We start from the raw sequence: 26,554 nt of genomic DNA on the forward strand, positions 1-26,554 counted from the left end.
CCCACAACCAAACAACAAAGAGCAAATCTTCTCTGAATTACTTTGTTCTGCTCCAGACCCCACAGCTCTGATCAACCTGGAGGCAAGGGCAGGGATGTGGCTGTTGGCCCAAGGAGCAGCCCCTGGCCCAGCACAGCTGAGGAGTTCCTGAGGGGCTCAGCTGCAGCCTGGGCTCTGTCCTGACAGGCACTGGCTGTGCCACAGCCCAGGGACACGCTGGGCAGAGCAGGACTCTGCTGCCAGTGCTGAGCCCTGCCTGGCCATCTACACGTGGGTTGCTGAGCTCCTTGCCCAAAGAGGTTGGGTGCTGAGGGCAGCATGGTGGTGGCAGTTGTGCCTGCAGGACAAGGGGACCAGACAGGTTGTCAGGGCAGCAGTGGTTGGGTTTGTGCCACCATAAGAAAGGCACAGGGTGCTGTGTCCCTGCAGTGGGGATCACCGTCCCCAGCCCCAGCTTGGCAGCAGGTGACCCAAGCCAGATCTGGGCAGAGGATGGGGAGCACTCCCCTGCTCTGGTGGGGGGCCTTGGTCCACCTGCATTATCTGCTCTCCCTCTTCATCAATCTCAACTGACCCCTCTGAACATTCATCTACCTCCAGCATACCTTTCCCAGCCTGGACACCATGCTCTTAGCCTGGAGAAGAGGAGGCTCAGGGGTGACCTGAAGGGAGGTTGTAGCCAGGAGGGGGTTGGTCTCTTCTCCCAGGCAACCAGCACCAGAACAAGAGGATACAGTCTCAAGCTGTGCCAGGGGAAGTTTAGGCTGGAGGTGAGGTGAAAGTTCTTCCCAGAGAGAGTTGTTAGCCATTGGAATGTGCTGCCCAGGGAGGTGGTGGAATCACTATCCCTGGAGGTGTTGAAGAGGGGATTGGATGTGGCACTTGGAGCCATGGTTTAGTAGTCAGGAGGTGTTGGGTGACAGGTTGGACTTGATGATCTTTGAGGTCTCTTCCAACCTTATTGATTCTATGATTCTATGGTTAGAATAGAATAGAATAGAATAGAATAGACCAGGTTGAATGAGACATTCAAGATCATCGTGTCCAACCTATCAACTAATCCAACACCACCTAAACAACTAACCCATGGCACCAAGCACCCTATCAAGTCTCCTCCTGAACACCTCCAGTGATGTTGACTCCACCACCTCCCCAGGCAGTCTGTTCCAATGGGCAATCACTCTCTTTGTATAGAATTTCTTCATAACCTCCAGCCTAAACCTCCCCTGGCACAGCCTGCAACTGTGTCCTCTTGTTCTGGTGCTGGCTGCCTGGGAGATGAAACCAACCCCCACCTGGCTGCAACCTCCCTTCAGGTAGTTGTAGAGAGCAATAATGTCTTCCCTGAGCCTCTTCTTCTCCAGGCTAAGCAACCCCAGCTCCCTCAGTCTCTCCTCACAGGGCTGTGTTCCAAACCCCTCACCAACTTCGTTGCCCTTCTCTGGACACCTTCCAGCAACTCAACATCTTTGCTGACCTGAGGAGCCCAGAACTGGACACAGGACTCGAGGTGTGGCTTAACCAGTGCAGTATACAGGGGCAGAATGACCTCCCTGCTCCTGCTGGCCACACTCTTCCTGATGCAGGCCAGGATGCCATTGGCCCTCCTGCCTGCCTGGGCACACTGTAGGCTCATGTTCAGCCTACCATCAACCAGCACCCCCAGGTCCCTCTCTGTCTGGCTGCTCTCAGCCACTCTGAACCCAGCCTGTAGCACTGCATGGGGTTGCTGTGGCCAATGTGCAGAACCTGGCACTTGGATGTGTTCAATCTCATGCCCTTGGCCTCTGCCCATCTGCCCAGCCTGTCGAGGTCCCTCTGCAGAGCCTCCCTACCCTCCAGCAGATCAACTCCTGCCCCCAGCTTGGTGTTGTCAGCAAATTTACTGATGATGGACTCAATGCCCTCATCCAGATCATCAATAAAGATGCTAAAAAGCACAGGGCCCAGCACTGATCCTTGAGGCACACCACTAGTGCCTGGCTGCCAGCTGGCTGTGGCACCATTCACCACCACTCTCTGGGTTCAGCCTTCAGCCAGTTCCTAACCCATCGCAGTGTGCTCCCGTCCAAGCCATGGGCTGACAGCTTGGCCAGGAGTGTGCTGTGGGGGACGGTGTCAAAGGCCTTGCTGAGGTCCAGGTAGACCACATCCACAGCCTGCCCCACATCCACCAGGCAGTCACCTGATCATAGAAGGAGATCAGGTTGGTCAGGCAGGACCTGCCCTTCCTAAATCCATGCTGGCTAGGCCTGATCCCTTGGCCATCCTGTAAGTGCTGCACTCAAGATTCTATGGTGTTTACTGTCCACAGCCCCAGCAGGTCAAGACACAGAAAGCTCTTGTGATGGACAGCTCAGCTCTGTTAGACTTAGCTACATTTTTTCTCCCATGAAAATATTTTGCACAGGTTTGGTGGGGTGCAGTGACTAATAACCACACTTCAATCAGTGCAATTTGTGTTCATGAAGTGCCTCCTCCATGGCCATGCTGGTAATGGATTTTACCTTCCATGGTCTCCATGTGATGCCCATGAAGAGCAGCTGCTCTGCCTCTGTCTTGTCCTGGTTTGTCTTTCAACTCACACCCCCTACCTCTTTCCAAAAACAGTCAACTTTCAGAATTCAGTAACTGACTTTGATAGAGAGATTTCTGTTCCACTCCATGGCAAATGACAGTGCTCCAAGAGCACTCTTAAATTTAAGTCTAGCAAATGAACTTTATTGAAATGCTCTCCAGTAATGGCCTGTGACAGCTTCTGGTGAAGTCAGCTCCAGCAGCTGGATTCTCCCAGGAACACAGTGAGAGCTACTCCAGCAGCCTTGAGCCATGGAACAAGCAAGCAGACAGCTTTATGACAGATGGCCCCAGAAAGCTGAATTACAGCTGCAGCAAGTGAACAGTATGTGGCAATTACTCGGCGGCTTTCCGTTGCCGCTGCAGAGCGGAGCTGTGGGCAGCCGAGTCGCTACCCGAGTGTGCACTGACATCTAGTGGGACAGCCCTGGGAGACGATCACAAAACCCCACCGTGGTGGAGGTTAGAAAGGGACCTCTGGAGATTTATTCCAACCCCCCCTGCTGTCCACTGATCCTCTCTTGCCTCCCACCGGGGCAGAAAAATGAGACTGACCCAAATGGATTACAGAAGTGATGGAAAGTTTAAATGGAAAAGCAGTGAGTGTTTTACAGAGAGATACAAGCAAACCCCTCCTGGCTACAACCTCCCTTCAGGTAGTTGCAGACAACAATGAGGTCTCCCCTGAGCCTCCTCTTCTCCAGGCTAAGCAACCCCAGCTCCCTCAGCCTCTCCTCATAAGGCTTGTGCTTGAGGCCTCTCACCAGCCTCATTGCCCTTAGGATCTGCTCCATGACAGAGGTCAGACTGCCTGGCTTATAGTTGCCTGGGTCCTCTTTCTTCCCTTTCTGAAGATGGGGGGAAGGTGGGAGGGTGATGTTTCATCTTTTCCAGCCCCCTACATAGGACACATTTAAGACTCAGCTTGACTGGGTGCGGGGCCTCGATGATCCTTGTAAGGAAAGAATTCTTCCTATTTAGAAGTTCCTGTTCACAACAGAGACAGGGGAGTCTTGTAAAACTTCATTTGAATAAAGGGAGAGCCCACAGGACAATTCCTTGTGGGGTTTCTCCCCTTTTATTCTAAATTCCTGGATGCAAATTTCCCTCTCCCTTTCCCCATGGTCATCAGGATTTACAGTCCTTCCCCAAATGCCTACTGCATGCCCCCCTTCACATGTAACCCCTCCTGCATCACACATCCTATGGTCATTTAAATTAGGCTCTTCCCTTCTTTGGGTGGAGAAGTTACTATTCAGTAGTCTACTAAGCCTGCACTCTGTCCTAGAAGTTCAGCAGTTCAGGCTATGTTCCATGTCTGCTATCTTCAGACAGACCCCCTACCAGTTTACAGCAAGATTCAAGGTAAGGCACTTAGCAGAGGGCCTTTGTAATTTACATACACATAGACCAGGTGAACTGTCTGCTTCCTCTTGTGCTATTCCAGCTCCCCCTTAGACAATTCTTCCTTTGGAAAGGCACTGGGCCCATGACAACCTCATGAGGCTCAACAAGACCAAATGCAAGGTCCTGCATCTGAGTCGGGGCAATCCCAAGCACCAATATAGGCTGGGCAGGGACTGGCTTGAGAACAGCCCTGAAGAAAGGACTTGGTGGATGAGAAGCTCAACAGGAGCCAGCAGTGAGCACTTGCAGCCCAGAAAGCCAAGCAGAGCCTGGGCTGCAGCAAGAGAAGTGTGGCCAGCAGGGCCAGGGAGGTGATTCTCCCCCACTGCTCCACTCTGCTGAGACCACAGCTGGAGCACTGTGTCCAGTTCTGGAGCCTCTGTTCCAGGAAGGGATCTGGAGGTGCTGGAAGGTGTCCAGAGAAGGGCCATGAGGATGAGCAGAGGGCTGGAGCTGCTCTGCTATGAGGACAGACTGAGAGAGTTGGGGTTGTGCAGTCTGGAGAAGAGAAGGCTCTGAGGAGACCTAATTGTGGCCTTCCAGTATCTGAAGGGGGTTCCAAGAAAGCTGGGGAGGGACTTCTGAGGGTGTCAGGGAGTGACAGGACTGGGGGGGATGGAGCAAAACTAGAAATGGGTAGATTCAGATTGGATGTTAGGAAGAAGTTGTTGCCCATGAGGGTGGTGAGAGACTGGCACAGGTTGCCCAGGGAGGTGGTGGAAGCCTCCTGCCTGGAGGTGTTTGCAGCCAGGCTGGATGTGGCTGTGAGCAACCTACTCTAGGCAAGGAGGGTTGGAACTGGCTGATCCTTGAGGTCCCTTCCAACCCTGACAATTCTATGAGGCTGACGGAGCGGTTGAGCCTAACCCGCCACACGCCCGCACAGGTCCGACCTAGTAGACCTAGTGGTCTAGCAGTCATGAGGTGTTGGGTGACGGGTTGGACTTGATGATCTTTGAGGTCTTTTCCATTCTAAGATCTCCGCGGCTGCATGCCGCAGTGCCCCGGAAGCACAGCCGCGGCTCAGGCGCTTCCGCCGGCGGCCGCGCCGCTCCCGTTGGCTGGCGGCCGGGGGCGGGCCGGGGCCGGTGCGGGTGTCGGTGCGGTCGGGGGCCGGTGCGGCGGGGCCATGCTGCGCTCGCTGGGCTCCCTGCTGTGCCTGTGGGCGCTGCGGCTCCCCGTGCCGCCAGCGGGCACCGGCGCGGCCGCCCGCGGGCCGGACGTGGCTTCGTACCGGTGAGCGCGGGGCCGGGCGGCGCGGCCGGGGGGCTGAGCCGGGCCGGGGCTTGAGCGGGCTGTGCTTGTGCCGCAGGGAGCGGGTGCGAGCCATGTTCTACCACGCCTACGAGCACTACCTGGAGAGCGCCTTCCCCTACGATGAGCTGCGGCCGCTGACGTGCGACGGGCAGGACACCTGGGGCAGGTAGGGTTGGGGGGGATGGGGACACCGCCCGCCGCGGGGCTGGGCGCGGGGCGTCCCGCTGCTGGGAGCCCCAGCCGCTCCGCACGGCCTCACCGCGCTTCTCCCCTTGCGCAGCTTCTCCCTCACGCTGATCGACGCCCTGGACACCCTGCTGGTGAGTGAGTAGGGGCTGCCCCCGCGCCAGCCGCGGCACTCAGCCTGCCCGGGGCTGCTCTCCGCCTCCTCCGCACCTGGGGTTTGCATCCTAGTGACGGGAAGCTGGTTATTAGTTGACCAAAGAGGTCCAGCATTTCGCTTCACTTCAGCCCTGGCACGCAGGTGGCCAAAGCTCCCTGCCCCTGGCACCTTCTGACTGTGGAATAAAGGCTAAAGTGCACAGAGGTCATGGGGTCATAAAATGGGTTGGGTTGGAGAGGACCTTAAAGATCATCTACACCAGGTTGCTCGAGGCCTCATCTGACCTAGCCTTGAACACCCCCAGGGAGGGGGCATCCACAACCTCTCTGGGCAGCCTGTTGAAGCATCTCACCACCCTCACTGGGAAGAATTTATTCCTAATCTCCAGTCTAAATCTTCCCTTTTCCAGCTCAAAACCATTGCCCCTAAAGCTGTCACTATAAGGCCCTGTAAAAAGTCCCTCTTCAGCTCTCTTGTAGCCCCCTTCAGGTACTGCAAGGCTGCTCTGAGGCCTCTCTGGAGCCTTCTCCAGGCTGAACAGCCCCAACTCTGGCAGCCTGCCCCATAGGGGAGGTGCTGCAGCCCTCTGATCATCTTTGTGGCCTCCTCTGGACCTGCTCAAGCGTGTCCACGTTCATCTTGTGTTGGGAGCCCCACAGCTGGACATAGCACTCCAGGCAAGGTCTCACAAGAGCAGAGCAGAGGGGGGGAATCACCTCCTTTGACCTGCGGGTTACACTGCTTTTAGTGCAGCCCAGGACATACCCATCAGCTTTTTGGTGCTATTTGTAATCAGTAATGTCACAAAACAGTAAAACTGGAATGAGCCTTTAGCATTGAATTGCAGCTTGGTTTTCCTGTCAAGTCTCGCCCTGTGCTGTGCTGCTCCTCCTGCAGATCTTGGGCAACGTTTCTGAGTTTCAGCGAGTCGTCAACGTGCTGCAGGAAGGGGTGGACTTTGATATTGATGTCAATGCCTCTGTCTTCGAAACCAACATTCGAGGTGAGGTGGGTTTCCCCCTGCTGTTCATGCTGGACTTCCTCCTGCACAGTTCTCTGAACGGTACCCAGAGGTAAAATGAGGTCAGAGTGGGTTTGTGATGCAGGATGTGGAAACGCAAAGGTTCACTGGTGTCACTTCCTCTTTGGCTCTGCACAGCCCTGTTGTGCTTCCTGCCTCAACACAAAGCAGCAGATGTGGCAGGTTCGATATTCTGGTGCCAGGTTTTGAGTTTTGGGTTACACACCAGATGAGAAGGCTTACAGCAGCATTTCAGTAGCTGAAAGGGACCTACAGAAAGGCTGGGGAGGGACTCTTTAGAAGGGTCTGTGGTGATAGGACAAGGGGCAATGGTTTGAAACTGGAGCAGGGGAGATTTAGGTTGGCCATAAGGAGGAAGTCATAGTATCATAGTATCATTCATGGTTGGAAGGGACCACAAGAATCATCTAGTTCCAACCCCCCTGCCATGGGCAGGGACACCCCACACTAGATCAGCCTGGCCAGAGCCTCAGCCAGCCTGGGCTTAAACACCTCCAGGGACGGGGCCTCGACCACCTCCCTGGACAACCCATTCCAGGGCTTCACCACTCTCATGGGGAAGAACTTCCTCCTCACATCTAGCCTGAATCTCCCCACCTCCAGCTTCATTCCATTCCCCCTAGTCCTATCACTCCCTGAGATCCTGAGAAGTCCTTCCCCAGCCTTCCTGTAGCCCCCTTCAGATACTGGAAGGCCACAATTAGGTCACCTGGGAGCCTTCTGTTCTGCAGACTGAACAGCCCCAACTCCTTCAGTCTGTCCTCATAGGAGAGGTGCTCCAGCCCTCTGATCATCCTTGTGGCCCTTCTCTGGACACCTTCCAGCACCTCCAGATCCCTCTTGTAATAGGGGCTCCAGAACTGGAGGCAGTACTCCAGGTGGGGTCTCACCAGAGCTGAGTAGAGGGGGAGGATCACCTCCCTTGCCCTGCTGGCCACACTTCTCCTGATGCAGCCCAGGATCTCCTGCGCAATGAGAGTGATGCAGGGGGCTGTTCTTTTCTCCCAAGGAACAGTATCACCAAGGTTGGAAGAGACCTCAAAGATCGAGTCCAACCTGTAACAAGTGACAAGATGAGAGGAAACAGCCTCAAGTTGCACCAAGGAAGGTTTAGGTCAAACATGAGGAACAATTCCTTCCCCTTGAGGGTTGCCAAGCCCTGGAACAGGCTGCCTGGAGCAGTGGTAGAGTCCCCATCTCCAGAGGGGTTTCAAAGCTGTGTAGATGTGGTGCTGAGGAACATGGTTTAGTAGTGGGCTTGGTAGTGTTGGGTTGAACTAGGTGATACTAACAGTCTTTTCCAGCCTGAGCAACTTGATGATCCCACACAACTGGTACCAGATTTCATTGGCTTCTTGCTGTGCACTTTCCAGTGGTGGGTGGCCTCCTCTCTGCACACTTGCTATCAAAGAAGGCTGGTGTGGAAGTGGAAGCAGGTTGGCCATGCTCTGGACCTCTCCTGAGGATGGCAGAGGAAGCAGCTCGCAAACTCCTGCCAGGTGAGAAGCTGTCTGGTCTGTGTCCCTCAGGGGTGACTGAGCTGTTTGGTGTGTCACAGGACAGTCCTCTGTTCCCTGAGCTCAAAGCTGGCAGGCAATACCTGGTGGAGCACGTGACACCAGCTGTACATCTGCATGCTGGTTGTTGTCTGTACTTAACAGGAGGGTTGGTTTGTTGCTAGTTGAGGGGAAATGGGTTTAGTATAAATAATAAATAAAGCTGTCAAACAGCAGCTTGTAAAGACAAGAAGCTGCAGCCTTCTCTGCCCCTTTGTGGGCTGCTGCTGGGATTGTGCCCTGCTACTCAATGACCTTAGAGGTCTCTTCCAACTGAAACTGTTCTATGATTCTGTGTCTTCTCCTGTGCTGTGCCCTCTGGGCTACCACTGGCTCATCACAAACTCAGTGCTTGCAGTTTGCTGACCAGTGTGTGCAGTGCCATTTTGACTACCCTGCTTGTGCTGGAGCAAAACTGGGGCTGCAGTTTGATGCTGTGGGTGAGGTAGGAGAGGTAGAATCATAGTATCAGTCAGGGTTGGAAGGGACCACAAGGATCATCTAGTTCCAACCCCCCTGCTATGGGCTGGGACACCTCACACTAGATCAGGCTGGCCAGAGCCTGCAGTACCTCCCCAGGGCTCTCTGCTGCTTGCAGTACCCTCTCTGGCAGTCCCAACATCACACTCTGCTTCTCTTTTTTGTTCTTTGCAGTTGCTCGAGTCATGCTTCTAGGCTGTGTGCAGTGGAATGTGAGGCACACATTCACTTGACAGTCTGACAAACCTAACAGTGAACCCTCACACGAACCCCAAATCCTGTTTTGCAGCTTTTCAGACCCCAACTGGCATGCCATATGGAACAGTGAACTTCCTGCATGGAGTAAACCCTGGGGAGACACCAGTTACCTGTACTGCTGGAATTGGGACATTTATAGTGGAGTTTGCCACTTTAAGCCACCTCACTGGTGACCCAGTGTTCGAAGATGTTGCCAGGAAAGCTTTGAAGGCTCTGTGGAAAAACCGCTCAGACATTGGGCTGGTGAGTGAGGAATGGATCTGGAATTTGCTGGCCTGCTTCCTATCTGGTTGTGTGGATCAAGCTCTCTCTAAATGGAGAGAGACAGAGGAGTAACCACAGTGCAGGTAACAGGGCTGAAGCCAGGTGTTGGACATTGTTCCTGAACACCTGCAAGCATCCCCATCTCTGCTTCAGTGGTGCAGCCCAATGGGATGCCATTGTTCTGTTCCACAGCAGATGTGACTGGGAGACAAATGCCTTCTACTGGCTACTGCTGAGTTTCTGACAGCAGCTGTCACAGACTAAATAAAAGGTCTGTCTGATGCCTGGGGGGCAACAGCCTGTGGCAGAGAATAAGAGCACAGCAAGGGCACCAAAATATTACCAGCCTCTGTAGCACTGCTCTTTGATGAATGCCCAGAACTGGAGGTGTTGTCTCTGTGTTCACTATCTCCTGGTGAATCGTTCTCCAGTTAATTTCTGTAGCTGCTTTTGGAACCTAGGTGAAGGGGAACAGATGTGTTCATATGCTGCATGAAGAGCTATTTCCTCCTGTTTGGTTTGGAATCTGTTTATTCTTGGTTTAGAGCCCTAATCCTTGTTCAAGAAAGGAACTAAATAGCTGGGGATTGTCATCTTTGCTAAGCAAGTCACAGTTGTGTGTTTTACTCTCCATCAGCTGGGCCTTTCTGTGCTGAAGAGTCCCATGGTTGGAGGATCTACTTAAAACTCATGCTGTTGACATCCTGTGGCCTGTAGCTCTGTATCTGTTCATCCTCTGCTCTTTGGTAGGATGTGGATTAGGACCAGACACATCATGCTGAAATGGGGCATATTTTACAGTAGTACAATGCTGGCTCATTTTAGCCTGGACAGCGTTGATATTGGAAGCCTAAAATTCCACTTATGTTTTTAGAGAGTTTGTACTTCTGTGAATCTGCCAAATGTGTCTTGTAGTGGAGAAAATGCTGCTTGGTGTGGATCTGGTGAAGCTGTGAAAGGGATGGTCCCAAGCCCAAGAGTTCCTTGTGAGGTTGTCTTGTGGGGGTTTCCCCCATTATAATTTAGAAGATCACCTTTATTTCCACATTAATTTCCTCATTCCTTCTCCTCTTACTGTTTCCAGGTTGGTAACCACATTGATGTGCTAACTGCCAAGTGGGTGGCCCAAGATGCTGGCATTGGAGCAGGAGTGGACTCCTACTTTGAGTACCTCGTTAAAGGAGCCATTCTCCTGCAGGATGAGGAGCTGATGTCCATGTTTCTAGGTGAGCAGTTTGGTTTCTGTGTAGAGGGTGCCAGGAATGGCTTCTCAGCTGCATCTGTGGATCCTGCATGTGGGATTGGGAAGAAGATGCAGAATCTAAGAGGGTACATTGAGTTACAGAAGCACAGAATTGTCAGGGTTGGAAGGGAACTCGAGGATCATCTAGTTCAAACCTCCCTGCTGTGGGCAGGGGCACTTTCCACTAGATCAGGTTGCCCAGAGCCACATCCAGGGCCTTAAAAACTTGCAGGGATGGGGCTTCCACCACCTCCCTGGGCAGCCTGTTCCAGTGTCTCACCACCTTCATGGTGCAGACTGTTCCTGAAGTGTTTGTTGTGATACTTCTGAACAATCTGTGGTTACAAAGAGTTACCAAAGCAAACCCCTCAAGAAGGTGCTCATTTGATGTGGCTGAAGTGAAACAGCAGCTTCTCTCATCCTTGAAAGGATCTTCTTGTTCTTGGATTACCCTCCCACATCTGTGTTTCTTTATAGAGTATAACAAAGCTATCAAAAATTACACCAAGTTTGATGACTGGTACCTCTGGGTTCAGATGTACAAAGGAACAGTGTCCATGCCTGTTTTTCAGTCCCTGGAGGCCTACTGGCCAGGCCTACAGGTAAGAGCTGTTATACCAGCAGCATGTGGGCATTTTGTTCATCTGTCTTGGGTTGGTTTTTAATCACAGAATCACCAAGGTTGGAAGAGACCTCAAAGATCCCCAAGTCCAACCTGTCACCACAGATCTCATGACTAAACCATGGCTCCAAGTGCCACATCCAATCCCCTCTTGAACACCTCCAGGGATGGGGACTCCACCACCTCCCTGGGCAGCACATTCCAATGGCTAAGAACTCCCTCTGGGAAGAACTTTCTCCTCACCTTCAGCCTAAACTTCCCCTGGCACAGCTTGAGACTGTGTCCTCTTGTTCTTGTGCTGGTTGCCTGGGAGAAGAGACCAACCCCTTCCTGGCTACAACCTTCCTTCAGGGAGTTTTAGACAGCAATAAGGTTAATGTTAGAGTTACAAATACTACTCTCATTGTGCTGGTTTCAAACTTTGGGTTGATCTCTGCTGACATCTGCAGTAATCTGAGCTTGTAGAAGAGCAGTGGTTGACTCTATAAAGCAAGTCTGTTATGAAACACAATGGGAGGGCAGCTTTGTAGATGTGGTGCTGAAGGGATATGGTATAGTGGTGCCCTGGCAGTGCTGGGTTAATGGTTGGATTTGATCATAAAGGTACTCAGCACTGGTTAGGTCACACCTTGAGTACTGTGTCCAGTTCTGGGCTCCTCAGTTTAGGAAAGATGTTAAGATGCTGGAAGGTGTCCAGAGAAGGGCAACAAAGCTGGGGAGGGGTCTGGAGCACAGTCCTGTGAGGAGAGGCTGAGGGAGCTGGGGTTGCTTAGCCTGGAGAAGAGGAGGCTCAGGGGAGACCTTCTTGCTCTCTGCAACTCCCTGAAGGGAGGTTGTAGCCAGGTGGGGGTTGGTCTCTTCTCCCAGGCAATGAGCACCAGAACAAGAGGACACAGTCTCAAGCTGCACCAGGGGAGGTTTAGGCTGGCTGTTAGGAAGTTCTTCATAGAAAGAGAGATTGGCCATTGGAATGTGCTGCCCAGGGAGGTGGTGGAGTCACCATCACTGGAGGTGTTTAGGAAGAGACTGGATGGTGTGCTTGGTGGCATGGTTTAGTTGATTAGATGGTGTTGGATGATAGGTTGGCCTTGATGATCTCAAAGGTCTCTTCCAACCTTGTTTAGTCTATTTCTATTTCTATTTTCCAACTAAAATGATTCTGTGGAACTCCACTGACAGTGGTCTCATAACCCAGATGGGCACATAAAGCAAAAGGCAGTCCCACCACCTCATAAATGCTTTATTTGTGTCCATACTTTCCCACTGAGAGGTTTTCTTTCTCATCAGTCATGTTTGATCTGGGACTTCATTTTCCCTACCGAAACAGACTGGATGCTGTGATCCACTGAAAGAAACATGACTCAGGAAACCCAGCCCAATTAAAAGGAAAGAGACTTCATATTACTGAGGTGTGCAGAAAGAGAGCCAACAGTAAAGCAGCACCTACCTCCTCACTCCTACCTATTCTAAGTATCACCTACCCCATTCAGACTAGGAATAACCCATTTCTGTCACTGTAGGAGTGTTACTGCATCAATTCCTGTTTCTTCTTCACCCAGATGTTGCTTTGCTGATTGTTTCCTCTCTGTCAGAGCCTGATTGGGGACGTAGATAATGCCATGAGAACCTTCCTCAACTATTACACTGTCTGGAAGCAGTTTGGTGGGCTGCCAGAGTTCTACAACATTCCCCAGGGCTATACAGTGGACAAGAGGGAAGGATATCCACTCAGGCCTGGTAAGAGAACTGGAATAACATAAGGAATGTGAAGTCCTGCTTCTGCTCTGGTGGCAAAATAAAATCATGGAATAGTTTGGGCTGGAAGGGACCTTAAAAATCATCTTGTTCAACCCATCTGCCATGGGTCAGGTGGGACCATCCACCAGACCAGGTTGCTCAAGGGCTCTGGCTTCAAATACTTCCAGGCTTGGAGCCTCCACAGCTTCTCTGGGCAACCTGTTCCAATGCCTCACCCCCCTCATGGGGAAGAATTACTGCCTAATGTCCAATCTAAATCAAGGTTCTTCTAGTTCAAAGCCATTGCCTCTCATCCTGTCACTCCATGCCTTTATAAAAAGTCCCTCTCCATCCCTCCTGTCACCCCCTTCAAATACTGGAAGGCTGCTTTAAGGTCTCCTTGGAGCCCTCTCTTCTCCAGGCTGAACACCTCCAGATGTTGCACCCCTGGCCTCCAAAAGCTCCTCCTCTGTTTTGCTTTGCCTGTGCAAAGTCGTGGGTTTTGCTTTCTGCCATGCACAGAGGCAGAGCTGCCTTTCAAGGGAAGCAGACCACAGTGTCACTGTTCCAGGGCTCAACCAAACCTTCAGTGAAGAAATTGTTCCACATGTTGAACCTAAACCTCCCCTAGTGCAGCTTGGGGCCATTTCCTCTTGCCCTATCACAGACTCCTTGGCAGAAGAACCCCCACCTGGCTGGAACCTCCTTTCAGGGAATTGCAGAGCCAGAAGGTCTCCCCTCAGCCTCCCTTTTCCCAGTCTGAACAACTCCAGTTCCCTCAGCTGCCCTTCACTGGACCTGTTCTCCAGACCCTTCACCAGCTTCACTGCCCCTTGGGCAGCTTCCACAGTGCTTGTTTTGTGGTGGTTTAGATCCCACCGTGTTTCAGAGGCTTGCAGTGTTTAAAACTCTGGTTGGGGGGGGGTAGAATTTCTTGTCTGTAATCCTTTCTGGAAACATCTTTTCTTCCTTTGACAACTGAGGTTGAATCCTTTTCTCTCTTGCTCCTCTCCCACCCCCTGAATGTGGGAGGGGAGCATTATTCACTGGTTATTGAGCCGATGCTGTCTGCTCAGAGTGGATTTCTTTGTAGTGCATCCTTAGGAACATGAAATATTCATCCTTGAGCCAGAGGCAAGACAATGCAAGCCAGGCTCTTTACCTGTCCATCCAAAAGCAGGCTTTTTAAATCAGTTGAAGCAATGTCTCCTCTTCCCTGTGTGCATGGTTGGGTAATCTTTCTGCTTGCAAACCTTTGGGGTCTGTTACTGGCAGAGCTGATCGAGAGCGCGATGTATCTGTACCGAGCTACCAGGGACCCCACCCTCTTGGAACTGGGGAGAGATGCAGTGGAGTCAATAGAGAAAATCAGCAAGGTGGACTGTGGATTTGCAACTGTAAGTGCCAAATCAACTGCTAAATCAGCTAAATAGCTGGGGGGGAGTGGGGTGGGGAAAGCAGCTTTTAGAAAGCATTCTCAGGAGTGGTATTTTGCCCTCGAGCCAAGTGATCACTTGGGTTGAGTTCTGTTTCAAACCAACCTTTTGTACTTCCCTGTGAGGATGATTTGGTCATGTTTCTGGCAGTAACTTCCCTCATGGCCTGAACACTGGGTCAGGTTCTGTCATGGGCTGTTGCACCAGAACCCAGAACGTGGGAAGGTATCAGGAGCTTCTGCTGCCTCCTGTGGGTTGGTAGCTATGAGGAGTTCTCCCTCAGCTGGGATGGGATGGAATGGGATGGGATGGAATGGAATGGAATTAACCAGGTTGGAAAAGAATGAGATGCATCAAGTCCAACCTATCACCCAACACCATCTTATCAGCTAAACCATGGCACCAAGCACCCCATCCAGTCTCTTCCTAAACACCCCCAGGGATGGGGACTCCACCACCTCCCTGGGCAGCACATTCCAATGGCCAATCTCTCTTGCTGGGAAGAACTTTCTCCTCACCTCCAGCCTAAACCTCCCCTGGCACAGCTTGAGACTGTGTCCTCTTGTTCTGGTGCTGGTTGCCTAGGAGAAGAGACCAACCCCCTCCTGGCTACAACCTCCCTTCAGGTAGCTGTAGACAGCAAGGTCTCCCCTGAGCCTTCTGCAGGCTAAGCAACCCCAGCTCCCTGAGCCTCTCCTCACAGGGCTGTGCTCAAGGCCTCTCCCCAGCCTCATTGCCCTTCTCTGGACACGCTCAGGTGTCTCAATGTCTTTCTTAAACTGAGGGGCCCAGAACTGGACACAATACTCAAGGTGTGGCCTAACCAGTGCTGAGAAACTAAAACATGAGCCAACAGTCTGCCCAGGTAGCCATGAAGGCCAAGGGCATCCTGGCCTGCATTAGGAATAGTGTGGCCAGCAGGAGCAGGGAAGTCATTGTGCCCCTGTACTCTGCATTGGTTAGGCCACACTTTGAGTCCTGTGTCCAGTTCTGGGCCTCTCAGCTTAGGAGGGACATCAAGACACTTGAAGGTGTCCAGAGAAGGGCAACAAGGCTGGGGAGAGGCCTTGAGCACAGCCCTGTGAGGAGAGGCTGAGGGAGCTGGAGTTGTTTAGCCTGGAGAAGAGGAGGCGCAGGGGTGACCTTATTGCTCTCTACAACTACCTGAAAAATGGTTGTAGCCAGGTGGGGGTTGGTCTCTTCTCTCTAGCAACCAGCACCAGAACAAGAGGACACAGTCTCAAGCTGCACCAGGGGAAGTTTAGGCTGGAGGTGAGGAGAAAGTTCTTCCCAGAGAGAGTCATTTGCCATTGGAATGTGCTGCCCAGGGAGGTGGTGGAGTCACCATCCCTGGAAGTGTTCAAGAGGGGATTGGATGTGGCACTTGGTGCCATGGTCTAGTCATGAGGTCTGTGGTGACAGGTTGGACTCGATGATCTTTGAGGTCTCTTCCAACCTTAGTGATACTGTGAGAAGCAGGTAGAAGCCTTAGCATTTTTCTTAGCAGGGGAAATGATATGAGAAGCTTGCTCACCCTTCTCCTTACTCAGTGCATTTCTCCTGATAGTGTTTCCTGTTGCTTATCACCAGACTATGCTAAGTCAACCTCTGGAACCTTGCTGATGTCTTTGCATGCAGCTGTTTAACCCCAGGGTGAATTGGTGTCATACTCTGCTGTTTAACTGAACTGCCAGCTGCTTCTATTATTTCCCCCCCCCCCCCCCCCCCCTCTTAATTCCATAACTTAGTGACTGTTCAGTCCAGCTGTAGCCCACTGCATTTTTTCTCCTGCAGATCAAAGACTTGAGAGATCACAGGCTGGATAACCGCATGGAATCCTTCTTTCTGGCTGAGACAGTCAAATACCTGTACCTGTTGTTCGACCCAGACAACTTCATCCACAACGACGGCTCGGTCTTCGACGTGGTCATTACACCCTATGGGGAGTGTGTCTTGAGTGCTGGAGGATATGTCTTCAACACTGAAGCCCACCCTATCGACCCTGCTGCCCTGCACTGCTGCAGGAAGCGGAAGGAGGAGCAGTGGGAGGTGGAGGACTTGATGAGGGAGTTTTACTCCCTGAAGAAAACCAAGAAATTCACTTTGAAAAGAGCTTCCAAGCCTGGGGAAAGGGAAAGTGCAAAAAGCCCTGAGGATGGCTCACCAGAGAAAGGTGGAGAGAAGAGAAACACCAAGAAGAGTTCACACTCCCTCCTGAGTTGCCCCAGTCAGTCTTTTAACTCTAAACTTGCAGTACTGGGACAGGTCTTCCTAGATAACACCTGATTGGAGTTTCATCAGCAGTTTCGGTTACTGAACTTGATTCAGACTCTGGAAATGTTTTTTCTGGTTTCATAATGGAAAGTGTTGTACCTCACAATGAGAACTGTGTTGCAAAGGGAAACAGCTTCCCATTAAATTCTGCTACTGCCCTTGCAGGACATGTGGTTCAGAAATCATCTGTCAGTGCTGTCAGGTAGCTTATCTTAAACCCAGGGGTTGCCTGAAAAGCAAAGAGGTGTTCAGGAGAAGAAAACTCTGCAGGTTAGAGGTACCTTCCTTATTTCATTGCAAGCAGTTGCAGCTATTGCAGGCTTACACAGAGTCCACAGCTTACTTGGTTCCATAAAAATGAGCCTGAGCAGTTCCCTGGCATGAGGGGAGAAGCAGGTGAAGCTGTAGCTTCACTTCTGAGCCTGCCAGTCTCCTCTGCAGTGTGCTTCCACCATTTGTCTTTGGCCTCTGTGAACATGCAGATCCCCTGAGGGGTGATGTCCAGTCAAGACAGCCTGTTCATTTTGAGGTGGGGGCTCAGGTTTGTAGGCCTAGCATGTCTGTGGAGCATGAAGTATGGCATGGGGGGAGGAGAGCAGTGGCCACACAGGAAAGTATTCCTTGGTGTGTAGAAGCCACGTGGGTCAGTATCTGAAACCACTTTAGTAAGTGTCCAGCTAAGGGCATCTGCAAACTGAGGTGGAGTGGGACCCAGCAGAGGTTTCATTGCCCCTGCAGTGGAGCTGGCTTGCTTCTTGCAGAGTCTAACATGCTTTTCCCCATTTCCTTCCTCTTTTAAACTTCCCTTTGGGCCTCACTTGCATAACTCCACATCAGCCATCTCAGACGGTGATGACAGCCTCAGGGTGGACCAGCCAAGCTGTCTGTGTAGCATGTTGAAGGATGGGACAGAAGGAGTCTTGGGTCAGACTGAACAACAGCCCTGCCTTGGTGCAGGAGACTGCAGCAGGTAGTGAGAGAGCTCCATGAGACTGATGGAAACCAAACTGCACTTCTGTCTTCTTATTCACAGCTGAAAGCATGAAACTTCTTGGTGTTCAGCTGACATGCAAATCCAAACCTTTCAATGTGTCATGAGTGTGTTTGACAGGTGCCTGCACTGCTCAGAAATAGAAATCAGTGTTACAAAGAGGTTTTCTTTCTAAAGGGAGCAGAAAAGTGATGGATTTTCTTCAGGCCTGCTGCAAGTTGAGAAGTCAGGAGCAAGCACAAACAAGCTGCAGGGATGTGAGTGAGTTAGGGATGCAGGATGAGTAATGCATGTGGCCACTACTTCAATACAGCTGGGGCCAGGCCCAGTCTTTGCTGGTCTGGACTTTGAGAAGCTATTGGGTTTTGTCTCAGTTTGTACTACTGCTGTAAAGGCACAGAAAATCTGCACTCTTGCCCCTCAGGGTGGAAATCCTGTTGCAGCTGGGAGTAATCCACAGTAAGAGACCCTCACAGCTTTGGGCAGACACATCTTGGAAGAACTGGTAACCAGTACAGGCCCTTTTACTTCTTGCCCTCCTTTCCTTTCCACAGGTGGGACAGTTGCTGTTGCAGAAATGCTGCCTTGATGTTTCAGGGATGATACTGAGAGGAGCATTGGGGCACTGTTAGACAAATTGATTTAGCTTTTGATAGTGTCTCCTTGTTGTCACCAGAAAGTTATCTTTTTCTTCTCCAGTTGTCTGTATCTCAGGTGCTGTTCCTTACCTAATCTGTGAGAGAACAAAATGCAGCCTTCTCTGACAGCTTCACTCAGTGCTCAGTCTTGATTCTCTCTTAGCATTGTTTCACCCACGAAGTTAAGGAAGGTGCATAGGCTGCAGGTCACCAACACAGTACATCTCTGCTAACCATTTATTTGGTGCTCCAGTAGCAGAACCACTGGGCAGTAGCCTTAGGGGGGAAAATCTTTTCCTCAGCATAGCTGGACTGAAAGAACTCCCCTGTCCACAGCTGCTGTTCTGTAAATAGATGGATCTTCATTAGGGCTACAGAAGAACACAAGACAGCCTTAATTGTTGTTTGTTCCAGTATTTGAGGGCAGCTACCATCTTAGTAAGAGTTTCCTATGAGACAAAGACCTGTGATGTGTTTTCCTCAGAAGATTTAGTAAGCCTTTAACTGGAAAACCCTTGTGACTTGACCTAGCTGCTGGAGGGCAGAGTGTGGAGGACAGAGAACGAGACTCGGCCATGTTGATGTGTACAAGTTGTGCTGTTTCAGAGGTAACATGATGAAAGAGATGTTTGGGAGCCTCTCTCTAACTGGTGGTGGGATGAGATGGTTGGTGTTCCCACTAGAGATCAGATTCCATTCCCTCTATGTACAGTGTAAGAGGTTCTGCTTTTAATTGATGGATTGAACATTACCATAACAATTCAGCTGGGGGGGGAAATCTAAAACTTGAGGTCTCCTGCTGCCTTTCCTCCTCCCAGTGAAGGACATCTGTGGGAAGCGATGGCAGGTCTATTTTGGCATGTTCCAACTGGAGGGAGAGCTCCAAGAAGCAATATGGTGAGCACTTGGTCATGCTAGCAGAGTGCAGAGGAGCTTTGTCGGGGATCCAGAACGGGATGTGTGAAACACAGATGGATGGTGGCAGGCTTGGAGGGCTTCCAAAGGAGGCAGGTCAGCCCTGAAATGGCCCCACCTACGCTGCTTACTCCTGGCACCTGTCAAAAGCTGGAGGGAAACTGGATTTTGGTTGACTGGTGAAAAACAGCACAAACCCCAAACTTAGCATTCACCATTGCTGCTATAGTTGTATCTCTTGGTTTATTCCCTCCACCCTCAGCAACCTGCAAAGCCCCAAACGTAAGCCACGTTTTCTGAGGTGTTGAGGTTTCTGAGGTGGATGGATGGCTGTGGATGGATGGGAGGGTGGGACAAGCATCTTGCAAATTACTGTCTTAATGGAGTGGAAAAAGGAAAAGAGAGGGGGAAATGAGTCTGAGGTGTTTGCCTCAGCTGGTGGCAGTAAATTAATGGTAAAAAGGGAATATTAAAGCACGTGTAGGTGCTTTGGTGGAAATAAACCGGGCTGTGGAGGTGAAGCAGCTCCTGCCAGGGCCGAGAGTGCTCAGGGGCAAGCAGCCCTGGCCCGGGGCTGCTCCTCAGCCCTTCCTGTCCCGCCGGAGGGCAGCGGGGGGCGCCCTTCTCCTTCCCGGCATGCCCCGCGCCCCTGCGCTGCGCATGGTCGCCCGCCCTTCCCCGCACTGCATTTCCCGGCGTGCCCCGCGGCCGGCGTTGCGCCCTGGGCCCGGGCGGGGGCGCCGTACAAAGCGGCGGGGGGAGGGGGGCGCTTCCTGTTTGTCTGCGGCCGAGCGGAGCAGCGGCCATGGCGGCGGCGGCGGCTGCGGGAGGCCCTGGGCCCGGCGGCTGCCGGCGTGGAGCCCGTGCGGCGGCCACCAACATCCTGGCGCAGCTTCGGCACGGGCAGCTCAGCGGCTGCGGCCTGACGCGTGGAGCGCAGGTAGGGGGTGACGGGGATGGGGGCCGGCGGCGTGGGGGAGGCCCCAGTCCCGGCCTGGATGTCGGCGGGGTCGGGAAGAGCTCTGACCTGGGGGTTCTGGCCGTGGGACGTGGCCTGCTCCAGCTCCTGTCCCGGGCACATCCGGCACTGTGCCCGCCGCCGGCCTCGGGCAGGGCCTGCAACCCCCCCTCGTAGCCCGACCCTCGAGGCCCAGCTCCGTCGACGGCTGGGAGCGGGTGTTTGCCGGCCTGCGCGCCCCCTCGGGGAGGCTCGGCACCGGCCCGGGGCTGTCACGCCTCTCCCGGAGCCCCGAAGTCGGTGGGAGTCCGGCTGGCCTAGCAGGGCCTGCCGCCAAGGTTTGCTAGGAGGAGCATCTGCCCAAAGCCTCTCTCCCCATCCGGACCTGAGCGCTCCCTGGGGCGCCCCGGCCTGCCCTGCCGGGCGCGCTTTGCGCCTGGTGCTGGAGGGGGCCGGCGGGGGGAGGGGAGGGGAGGGGGGTGCAGCAACCTCACGCGGTAGGGAGGAAGGATGTCTCTGGGCCTTCACGCTCCTGTTCCCTCCTTCCCATCCTTGGTTTCCCTGTAGAGAGCCTGGAGCAGGATGAGCATTCGCCATGCTGTAAAAGAGCCGTCCCGTATTGCTTTGGTTGTGAGAGAGGTCGTGGCGTTCTCCTGCAAAGAAAAGGAGAAGCACAGCAGTGCAGCATCACAATTTAAGCATATCTGATGGACAAAGGCAGCCTCGTGTTATTAGGGCTCGGGAGGCTTTTAGCTCTGAAATGGGGTAGGTTTTATGCCGGTGGCTTTCCATGAAACTATTCCAAGTCCATTTCACACTTGTCATCTTTCCCAGTTGATGATGCTGGGAAACACTGAGGAATGAAATCAGCTCATTAACTTAGACTAGTGCCTGGCCATGTGCTTCTGCTGGCTTTTTAAAGAGGCTGCTCATGAGCTGTGGGCTCTTAATTGATTTACATGAAAGATAATCGGCGTTTACTTTGCAGATTAAATGTGAAGTGATGCAAAGGCTCGGAAACTGAGGCGTGGGGTAAAGAACTTGCTTTCTGCTGATGATTTATGGAGCTGGAGTGTCTTAGGAGAGTTAAAATGGACCAAAAAAAACCCGGGGATTTCTCTAGGTGGTTTTCACTAGTGCAGACAGCGTTCTCCTTGATGAACAAGGAGCCTGTTCGTGGCTCTCCGTGCCTTATTCTGTGGCTGAGGTCGGTAAGAGAGCAGGAGGTGATCTTCAGCAGCTGCTTTGCCCTCGTTGTGCTGTTGTTTGGTAAATAGCTCAGAAAAGGCACGAATTTAAACCTGATGTCTTCTGGAGGAAGTTGTTTCTGTGAGATTGATTCAGGGGGTTTATTTCATCCTGCATGCAGACAGAGCAGCACGCTGCCTCACTAACTTGGCTCCCTCCTTCTCCCCCCTGCTAGGCTCTCGCTGGCTCACTCCCCTGCAATCAGCGTGATACAAATCAGATCAACCTGTGAGGCTGTGCTAGCATCATCTGTTGGGCTGGTACCTCTGCTCTGGGCTTTGCTTTGCCTGAGCAAGGCAGTGGTGCTGGGCATAAATTTGGGGCTTGTATAAGCTGCTGGGAACGAGCACTGAAGAAAACGACCAGGCTTTGGCAGTAATCGAGGAAACTTGGTTGAGTTTCGTGTCCCTCATCTCCCCATGGCCCAAGTTCGAGGTGGATTCGTTTGTTGCTGGGGTTTTGTTTGTTTCTTTTGGCTTTGTAAATGTCAGCATCCTTGTGCTGGCCTGGAAGACTTAAAGCTTGGAGGCCCAAGGCTCCAATGCTTCATAAATGCTGTGGGAATACATTTTAAAATCACTTAGACTAAGATGGGGGAGGGGGGAAAAAAACCCTCCCTGAGTGATTTTGAATGTTGTAAATTGTGCCTCTCTGTACTTGAAGCAGCTTTTTGTTTGTGGATGATCTAAATATAAACCACTTTGATGTAACTTTTAAAGGAGTATGAGGCACTTTTGGCTGCTGCTTCTTTAAGTTCTGGGGTGTTTTTTTTAGGCTGCTTGCAGTTTTCCTGCAGCTGGCTCTTCATTGGCACTGTGGTAGCCCTTGCTTAAGTTTCTCAACTCTGAAGTTTTTCACCTTTGCTCTGGAACAGCCTGTGAGCAGATTGAATTTCCAAGCTGTTGTGGTGGGGTATAGAAGAGCAAGGCAAGAGAATGTCCTTCCAGCTCTTTATTCCTGTTCTTTGCAAGGAAGTTTTGGGTCAGGTGCTGCCTGGAGTGCACTGCTGGTAGCCTGTGAAAGAAGAGAAACCCTTTTCAAGGTCTTGATCCAGAGGGCCTGGGAAACACCCATTCCTTGCTGTGGTTCCTGCCAGCTGAGCAGTGTTCTGCTGCAGTGTTCTCCCTGTCTCAGCAGCTGATCTCCAGGAGACAATCAGTGCTGTGTGTAGGCAGCAGTGGCATTTATTCTTAAACGAAGCTTTACGTGCTATTTTTAGCTGATCTCCAGATCCATTTTTGTGTGAGGGAAGCAAGGGCTTCTCTTTGAGTTGGTAAGGGTGATTGTTGACAGGCCTACCTCTGAAAGTCCATCAGCCTGCTCTTGCAGAGATGTAGCTCTGTGTTTGAGGGCAGCAGCAGCCACCTGGGTACCTGGCAGCTTTAGAATCAGAGAATTGGTCTGGTTGGAATAGAGCTTTAAGATCAAGTCTTAACCATTCTCTAACCCTACCAAGCCTGACACTAAACCATGTCCCCCAGCACCACAACTCTACCACTTTGAAACACCCCAGGGATGGGGATTCAACCACCTCTCTGGGAGGCCTGTTCCAGTCTTTGAGAGCCCTATTAGAAGTTTCTTCTAGTATCCAGCCTAAAGCACCGCTGCTGCAACTTCAGGCCATTTCCTTTTGTCCTAGCACTTGTTACTAGGGGAAAGAGACTAACCCCTGTCTCACTCTGACCTTTTCTCTGGAAGTTGTAGACTGAGAAGATCTCTCCTCAGCCTCCTTTTCTCCAGTCTAAATAACCCTGCTTCCCTCAGCTGCTCCTCACCTGTTCTCCAGACCCTTCCCCAGCCCTTCTCTGGACCTGCTTCAGTGCCTCAGTGTCTTAGAGTGAGGGGCCCAGAACTGAACCCAGCATTCAAGGTGTGACCTCATCAGTGCTGAGTACAGCGGGACAGTCACCACTCTGCTCCTGCTGCCCACACTATTCCTGATCCAGGCCAGGATGCTCTTGGCCTTCTTGGCCACCTGGGCACACACTGGTTCATCTTCACCTGGCTGTCAATCAACACCCCCAGCCAGGCAGCTAAGACTCTGAACTCTGGATCCTCCTGTGTTCTTGCTGTTTTCACCCACCAGGAGCCATAGCTTTCTTGCTGGGGTTTTGTAGCTGTGTTATGAAGGTGGATGGTTGCAGCAGGCTTCAGTGGATATTAGCATTATCTGTTCAGATCCATTGTAGCCACATGGCTCTCATCAGCTGCTGCCCTACACGCAGGCCTCAGTCCCTGGGATCGGATTGCATAACCTTGGAGCAGGATTTGTCCTAGCACTGGGTACAGAGCAAGCAACAGAGGCTTTTCAGGTGGGGTGAACTCTAAGCAGGCCAGCTTTCCAGCAGTGACACACATTTTCTAGTGAGGGAGAGTGCTGGAGGCCCTCTCCTGGCACAGTGTCCTGGGTGCACAGAGGTACTGTACTGTCAGTAAGGCCTGATGGGGTTTGTGCTGCAAAGGAACATTTGCTAAGGCCACACCTTGAGTACTGTGTCCAGTTCTGGGCCCCTCAATATAAGAAGGACATTGAGACACTTGAAGGTGTCCAGAGAAGGGCAACAAGGCTGGGGAGAGGCCTTGAGCACAGCCCTGTGAGGAGAGGCTGAGGGAGCCTGGAGAAGAGGAGGCTCAGGGGTGACCTCATTGCTCTCTCCAACTCCCTGAAGGAAGGTTGTAGCCAGGTGGGGGTTGGTCTCTTCTCCCAGGCAACCAGCACCAGAACAAGAGGACACAGTCTCAAGCTGCACCAGGGGAGGTTTAGGCTGGAGGTGAGGAGAAAGTTCTTCACCAAGAGAGAGTTGTTAGCCATTGGGATGTGCTGCCCAGGGAGGTGGTGGAGTCCCCATGCCTGGAGGTGCTCAAGAGGGGATTGGATGTGGCACTTGGAGCCATGGTTTAATCATCATGAGGTCTGTGGTGACAGGTTGGACTTGATGAACTTTGAGGTCTCTTCCAACCTTGTTGATTCTCTGATTTTTTTGGCTCAGCTGATCAAGCTCAGCTGGCCTCAGAGGGCACACTCTCCACGTGCTGCAAGCCAGCTGTGGACAGCATGTTTCTAACACCCATCTTGGGTGCAGCTCTGTGAATCCCTGGAGGCAGAGCAATACAATAATGGGCTAACCAGCCATTTGTTGGCAAGTTCCCTTGCTCCTGGTGCAGGCCCAAGAGCAGATCATCAGTGCTGGTCTTTTTCTCAGAGGATTGCCAAGGCTGAGCTGAAACAATTGGAGTGGAAAAAAGGAGTCCATGTTTTCCAGCTGGATTTCATGATCCCTAGGAGTAGATGCTTCCCTTAGCAGGGGATAGTCCCTGTCCACACCAAACCATCTCTGTTGAAAGCAAACATTCTCTACCTCAGTCATCCAGGTTTCCAGCTCCTACCATTACAGCTTCCCAGTAGTCTGGAGTAGTTTTTAAACTCTTGGGCAGGTATTTTGTTTTCTAAGCCATTTTATTTCCTCCTTCCACCACCACCACATTCACGTGAATGTAATCCACTTGAGGAGCTCTAATTGTACAGCTCTTAGCAGGCTTACAGCTCTTCAGTGGAGGGCAGCTAGTGAGTGTGAGAAAGCCTGGGCATGCTTTTTATGTAACAGGGACCAGAGCTCTGTCAGACACTGGAGAGGCTCAGAAGTGGTAGGGTTGGTCTTCAGTAGTCTTTTGTGTGCCTGAAGCAGCGTGGGAAGAAGGCTCTGGTAGATGTGATGTTTCTTTGCCCCTCTGCTATCATAGAATCAATAAGGTTGGAAAAGACCTCAAAGACCATCAAGTCCAACCTGTCACCCAACACCTCATGACTACTAAACCATGGCACCAAGTGCCACATCCAATCCCCTCTTGAACACCTCCAGGGATGGGGACTCCACCACCTCCCTGGGCAGCACATCCCAATTGCCAATTCCTCTTTCTGGGAAGAACTTTATTCCTAACATCCAGCCTAAACCTCCCCTGGCACAGCTTGAGACTGTGTCCTCTTGTTCTGGTGCTTGGTGCCTGGGAGAAGAGCCCAACCCCCACCTGGCTACAACCTCCCTTCAGGTAGTTGTAGTCAGCAAGAAGCTCTCCCCTGAGCCTCCTCTCCTCCAGGCTAAGCAACCCCAGCTCCCTCAGGCAGAATTGTCAGGGTTGGAAGGGATCATCTAGTTCCAAGCCCTCTGCCATGGGTTTGAGGTACTGCTGGTGTTAAAGGTCTGTGTTGGAGTTGTCTCACACTGGGAAACATTGTGGGGGTTTGAGATGTGTGAGATCTCTTCCTTCCCTTGGTAGAGTAGAGCAGTAGTTTGGGAACTGTGGGGATGGTTAGACCTGGCTAGAAGCTATCACAAGATTTCTAGTGGGACAGCATGTTCCTGGGATCATGCCTGGCTCTTGGGTTGGCAGGAGAAAAGGTGATGGCCTCCATCCAGGCTTGTGGAAGATGGAGAAACAGCAGTTACAGGAAACTTGACCTACACTTTGAAGAATCTAGGAGCTGAAGAGAGATTGGAAGTAGGTGATCTTATGTGGATATCTCCTAGCTTAATACCAGCAGTGGAGTTCCTTCTTATGTACAAAATTAGGAGGGCTTGGACACAGAATCGTGGAATGGTTTGGGTTGGAGGGGACCTTGAAAGGTCATCCAGTCCAACCCCCCTGCAGTCAGCAGGGATATCTGCAACCAGAGCAGGTTACTCAGGGCCCCAAACAACCTGACCTGGAGTGGTTCCAGGAATGGGACATCTCCCACCTCTCTGGGCAGCCTGGACCAGAGTCTCACCATTCTCAGTGTCAAACATTTTCTCCTCTCTAGTCCAAATCTCCCTCTTGTAGTTTCAAACCATCACCCCTTGTCCTGTCACAACGGGCCCTGGTAAAATGTCTGTCCCCAACATTCTGCTTGACCCTGGTCTCCCTGGAACCTTCTCTTCTCCACACTGAACAGCTCCAGCTCTTGGCCTGGTGTTCTCTCATGTTCTGTACCAGAACTGCAGGCAAAAGGCCCAGCTGGTGACTGGCCACACTTGCTGCCACAGCTGCAGCACAGCACTGCCCAACTTCTCCCTTGGAACACCCTCTGGAATCCCTGTTTAGGGCAGTAGTTGTGTCTCTGCAGTGTGCCTCTGTGTTAAAATGAAAACCTGGGGGACATTTCATAGTATCATAGCATCAGTCAGGGTTGGAAGGGACCACAAGGATCATCTAGTTCCAACCCCCCTGCCATGGGCAGGGACACCCCACACTAGATCAGCCTGGCCACAGCCTCATCCAGCCTGGGCTTAAACACCTCCAGGGACAGGGCCCCAACCACCTCCCTGGACAA

The 26,554-nt window shown here is 52.1% G+C and overlaps 2 protein-coding genes across 2 annotated transcripts in view; both read left to right on the forward strand.

Moving 5' to 3' along the window:
* Positions 1–5,063: 5,063 nt before the first annotated feature.
* On the forward strand, positions 5,064–16,660 carry EDEM2 (ER degradation enhancing alpha-mannosidase like protein 2). Its single transcript, XM_068149767.1, has 11 exons — positions 5,064–5,220; positions 5,297–5,407; positions 5,522–5,561; positions 6,482–6,587; positions 8,000–8,125; positions 8,952–9,163; positions 10,269–10,410; positions 10,905–11,029; positions 12,642–12,786; positions 14,062–14,183; positions 16,017–16,660. Exons 1-11 carry the CDS (start codon positions 5,114–5,116, stop codon positions 16,506–16,508), a joined length of 1,728 nt encoding a protein of 575 aa, XP_068005868.1. The 5' UTR covers positions 5,064–5,113; the 3' UTR covers positions 16,509–16,660.
* A 3,145-nt stretch (positions 16,661–19,805) lies between these two features.
* Positions 19,806–26,554, forward strand: part of TRPC4AP (transient receptor potential cation channel subfamily C member 4 associated protein) — a 51,571-nt gene continuing 44,822 nt past the window's right edge. The window contains exon 1 of the mRNA XM_068149768.1: positions 19,806–19,980. Coding sequence (XP_068005869.1) covers positions 19,846–19,980 — 135 coding nt within the window. The 5' untranslated portion in view covers positions 19,806–19,845. The remainder of the gene's footprint in view (positions 19,981–26,554) is intronic.

The sequence above is a fragment of the Melanerpes formicivorus genome, unplaced genomic scaffold, assembly GCF_026170545.1.
Source record: "Melanerpes formicivorus ecotype bairdi unplaced genomic scaffold, bMelFor1.0.p_v2 SCAF_19, whole genome shotgun sequence".
Classification (NCBI taxonomy): domain Eukaryota; kingdom Metazoa; phylum Chordata; class Aves; order Piciformes; family Picidae; genus Melanerpes; species Melanerpes formicivorus.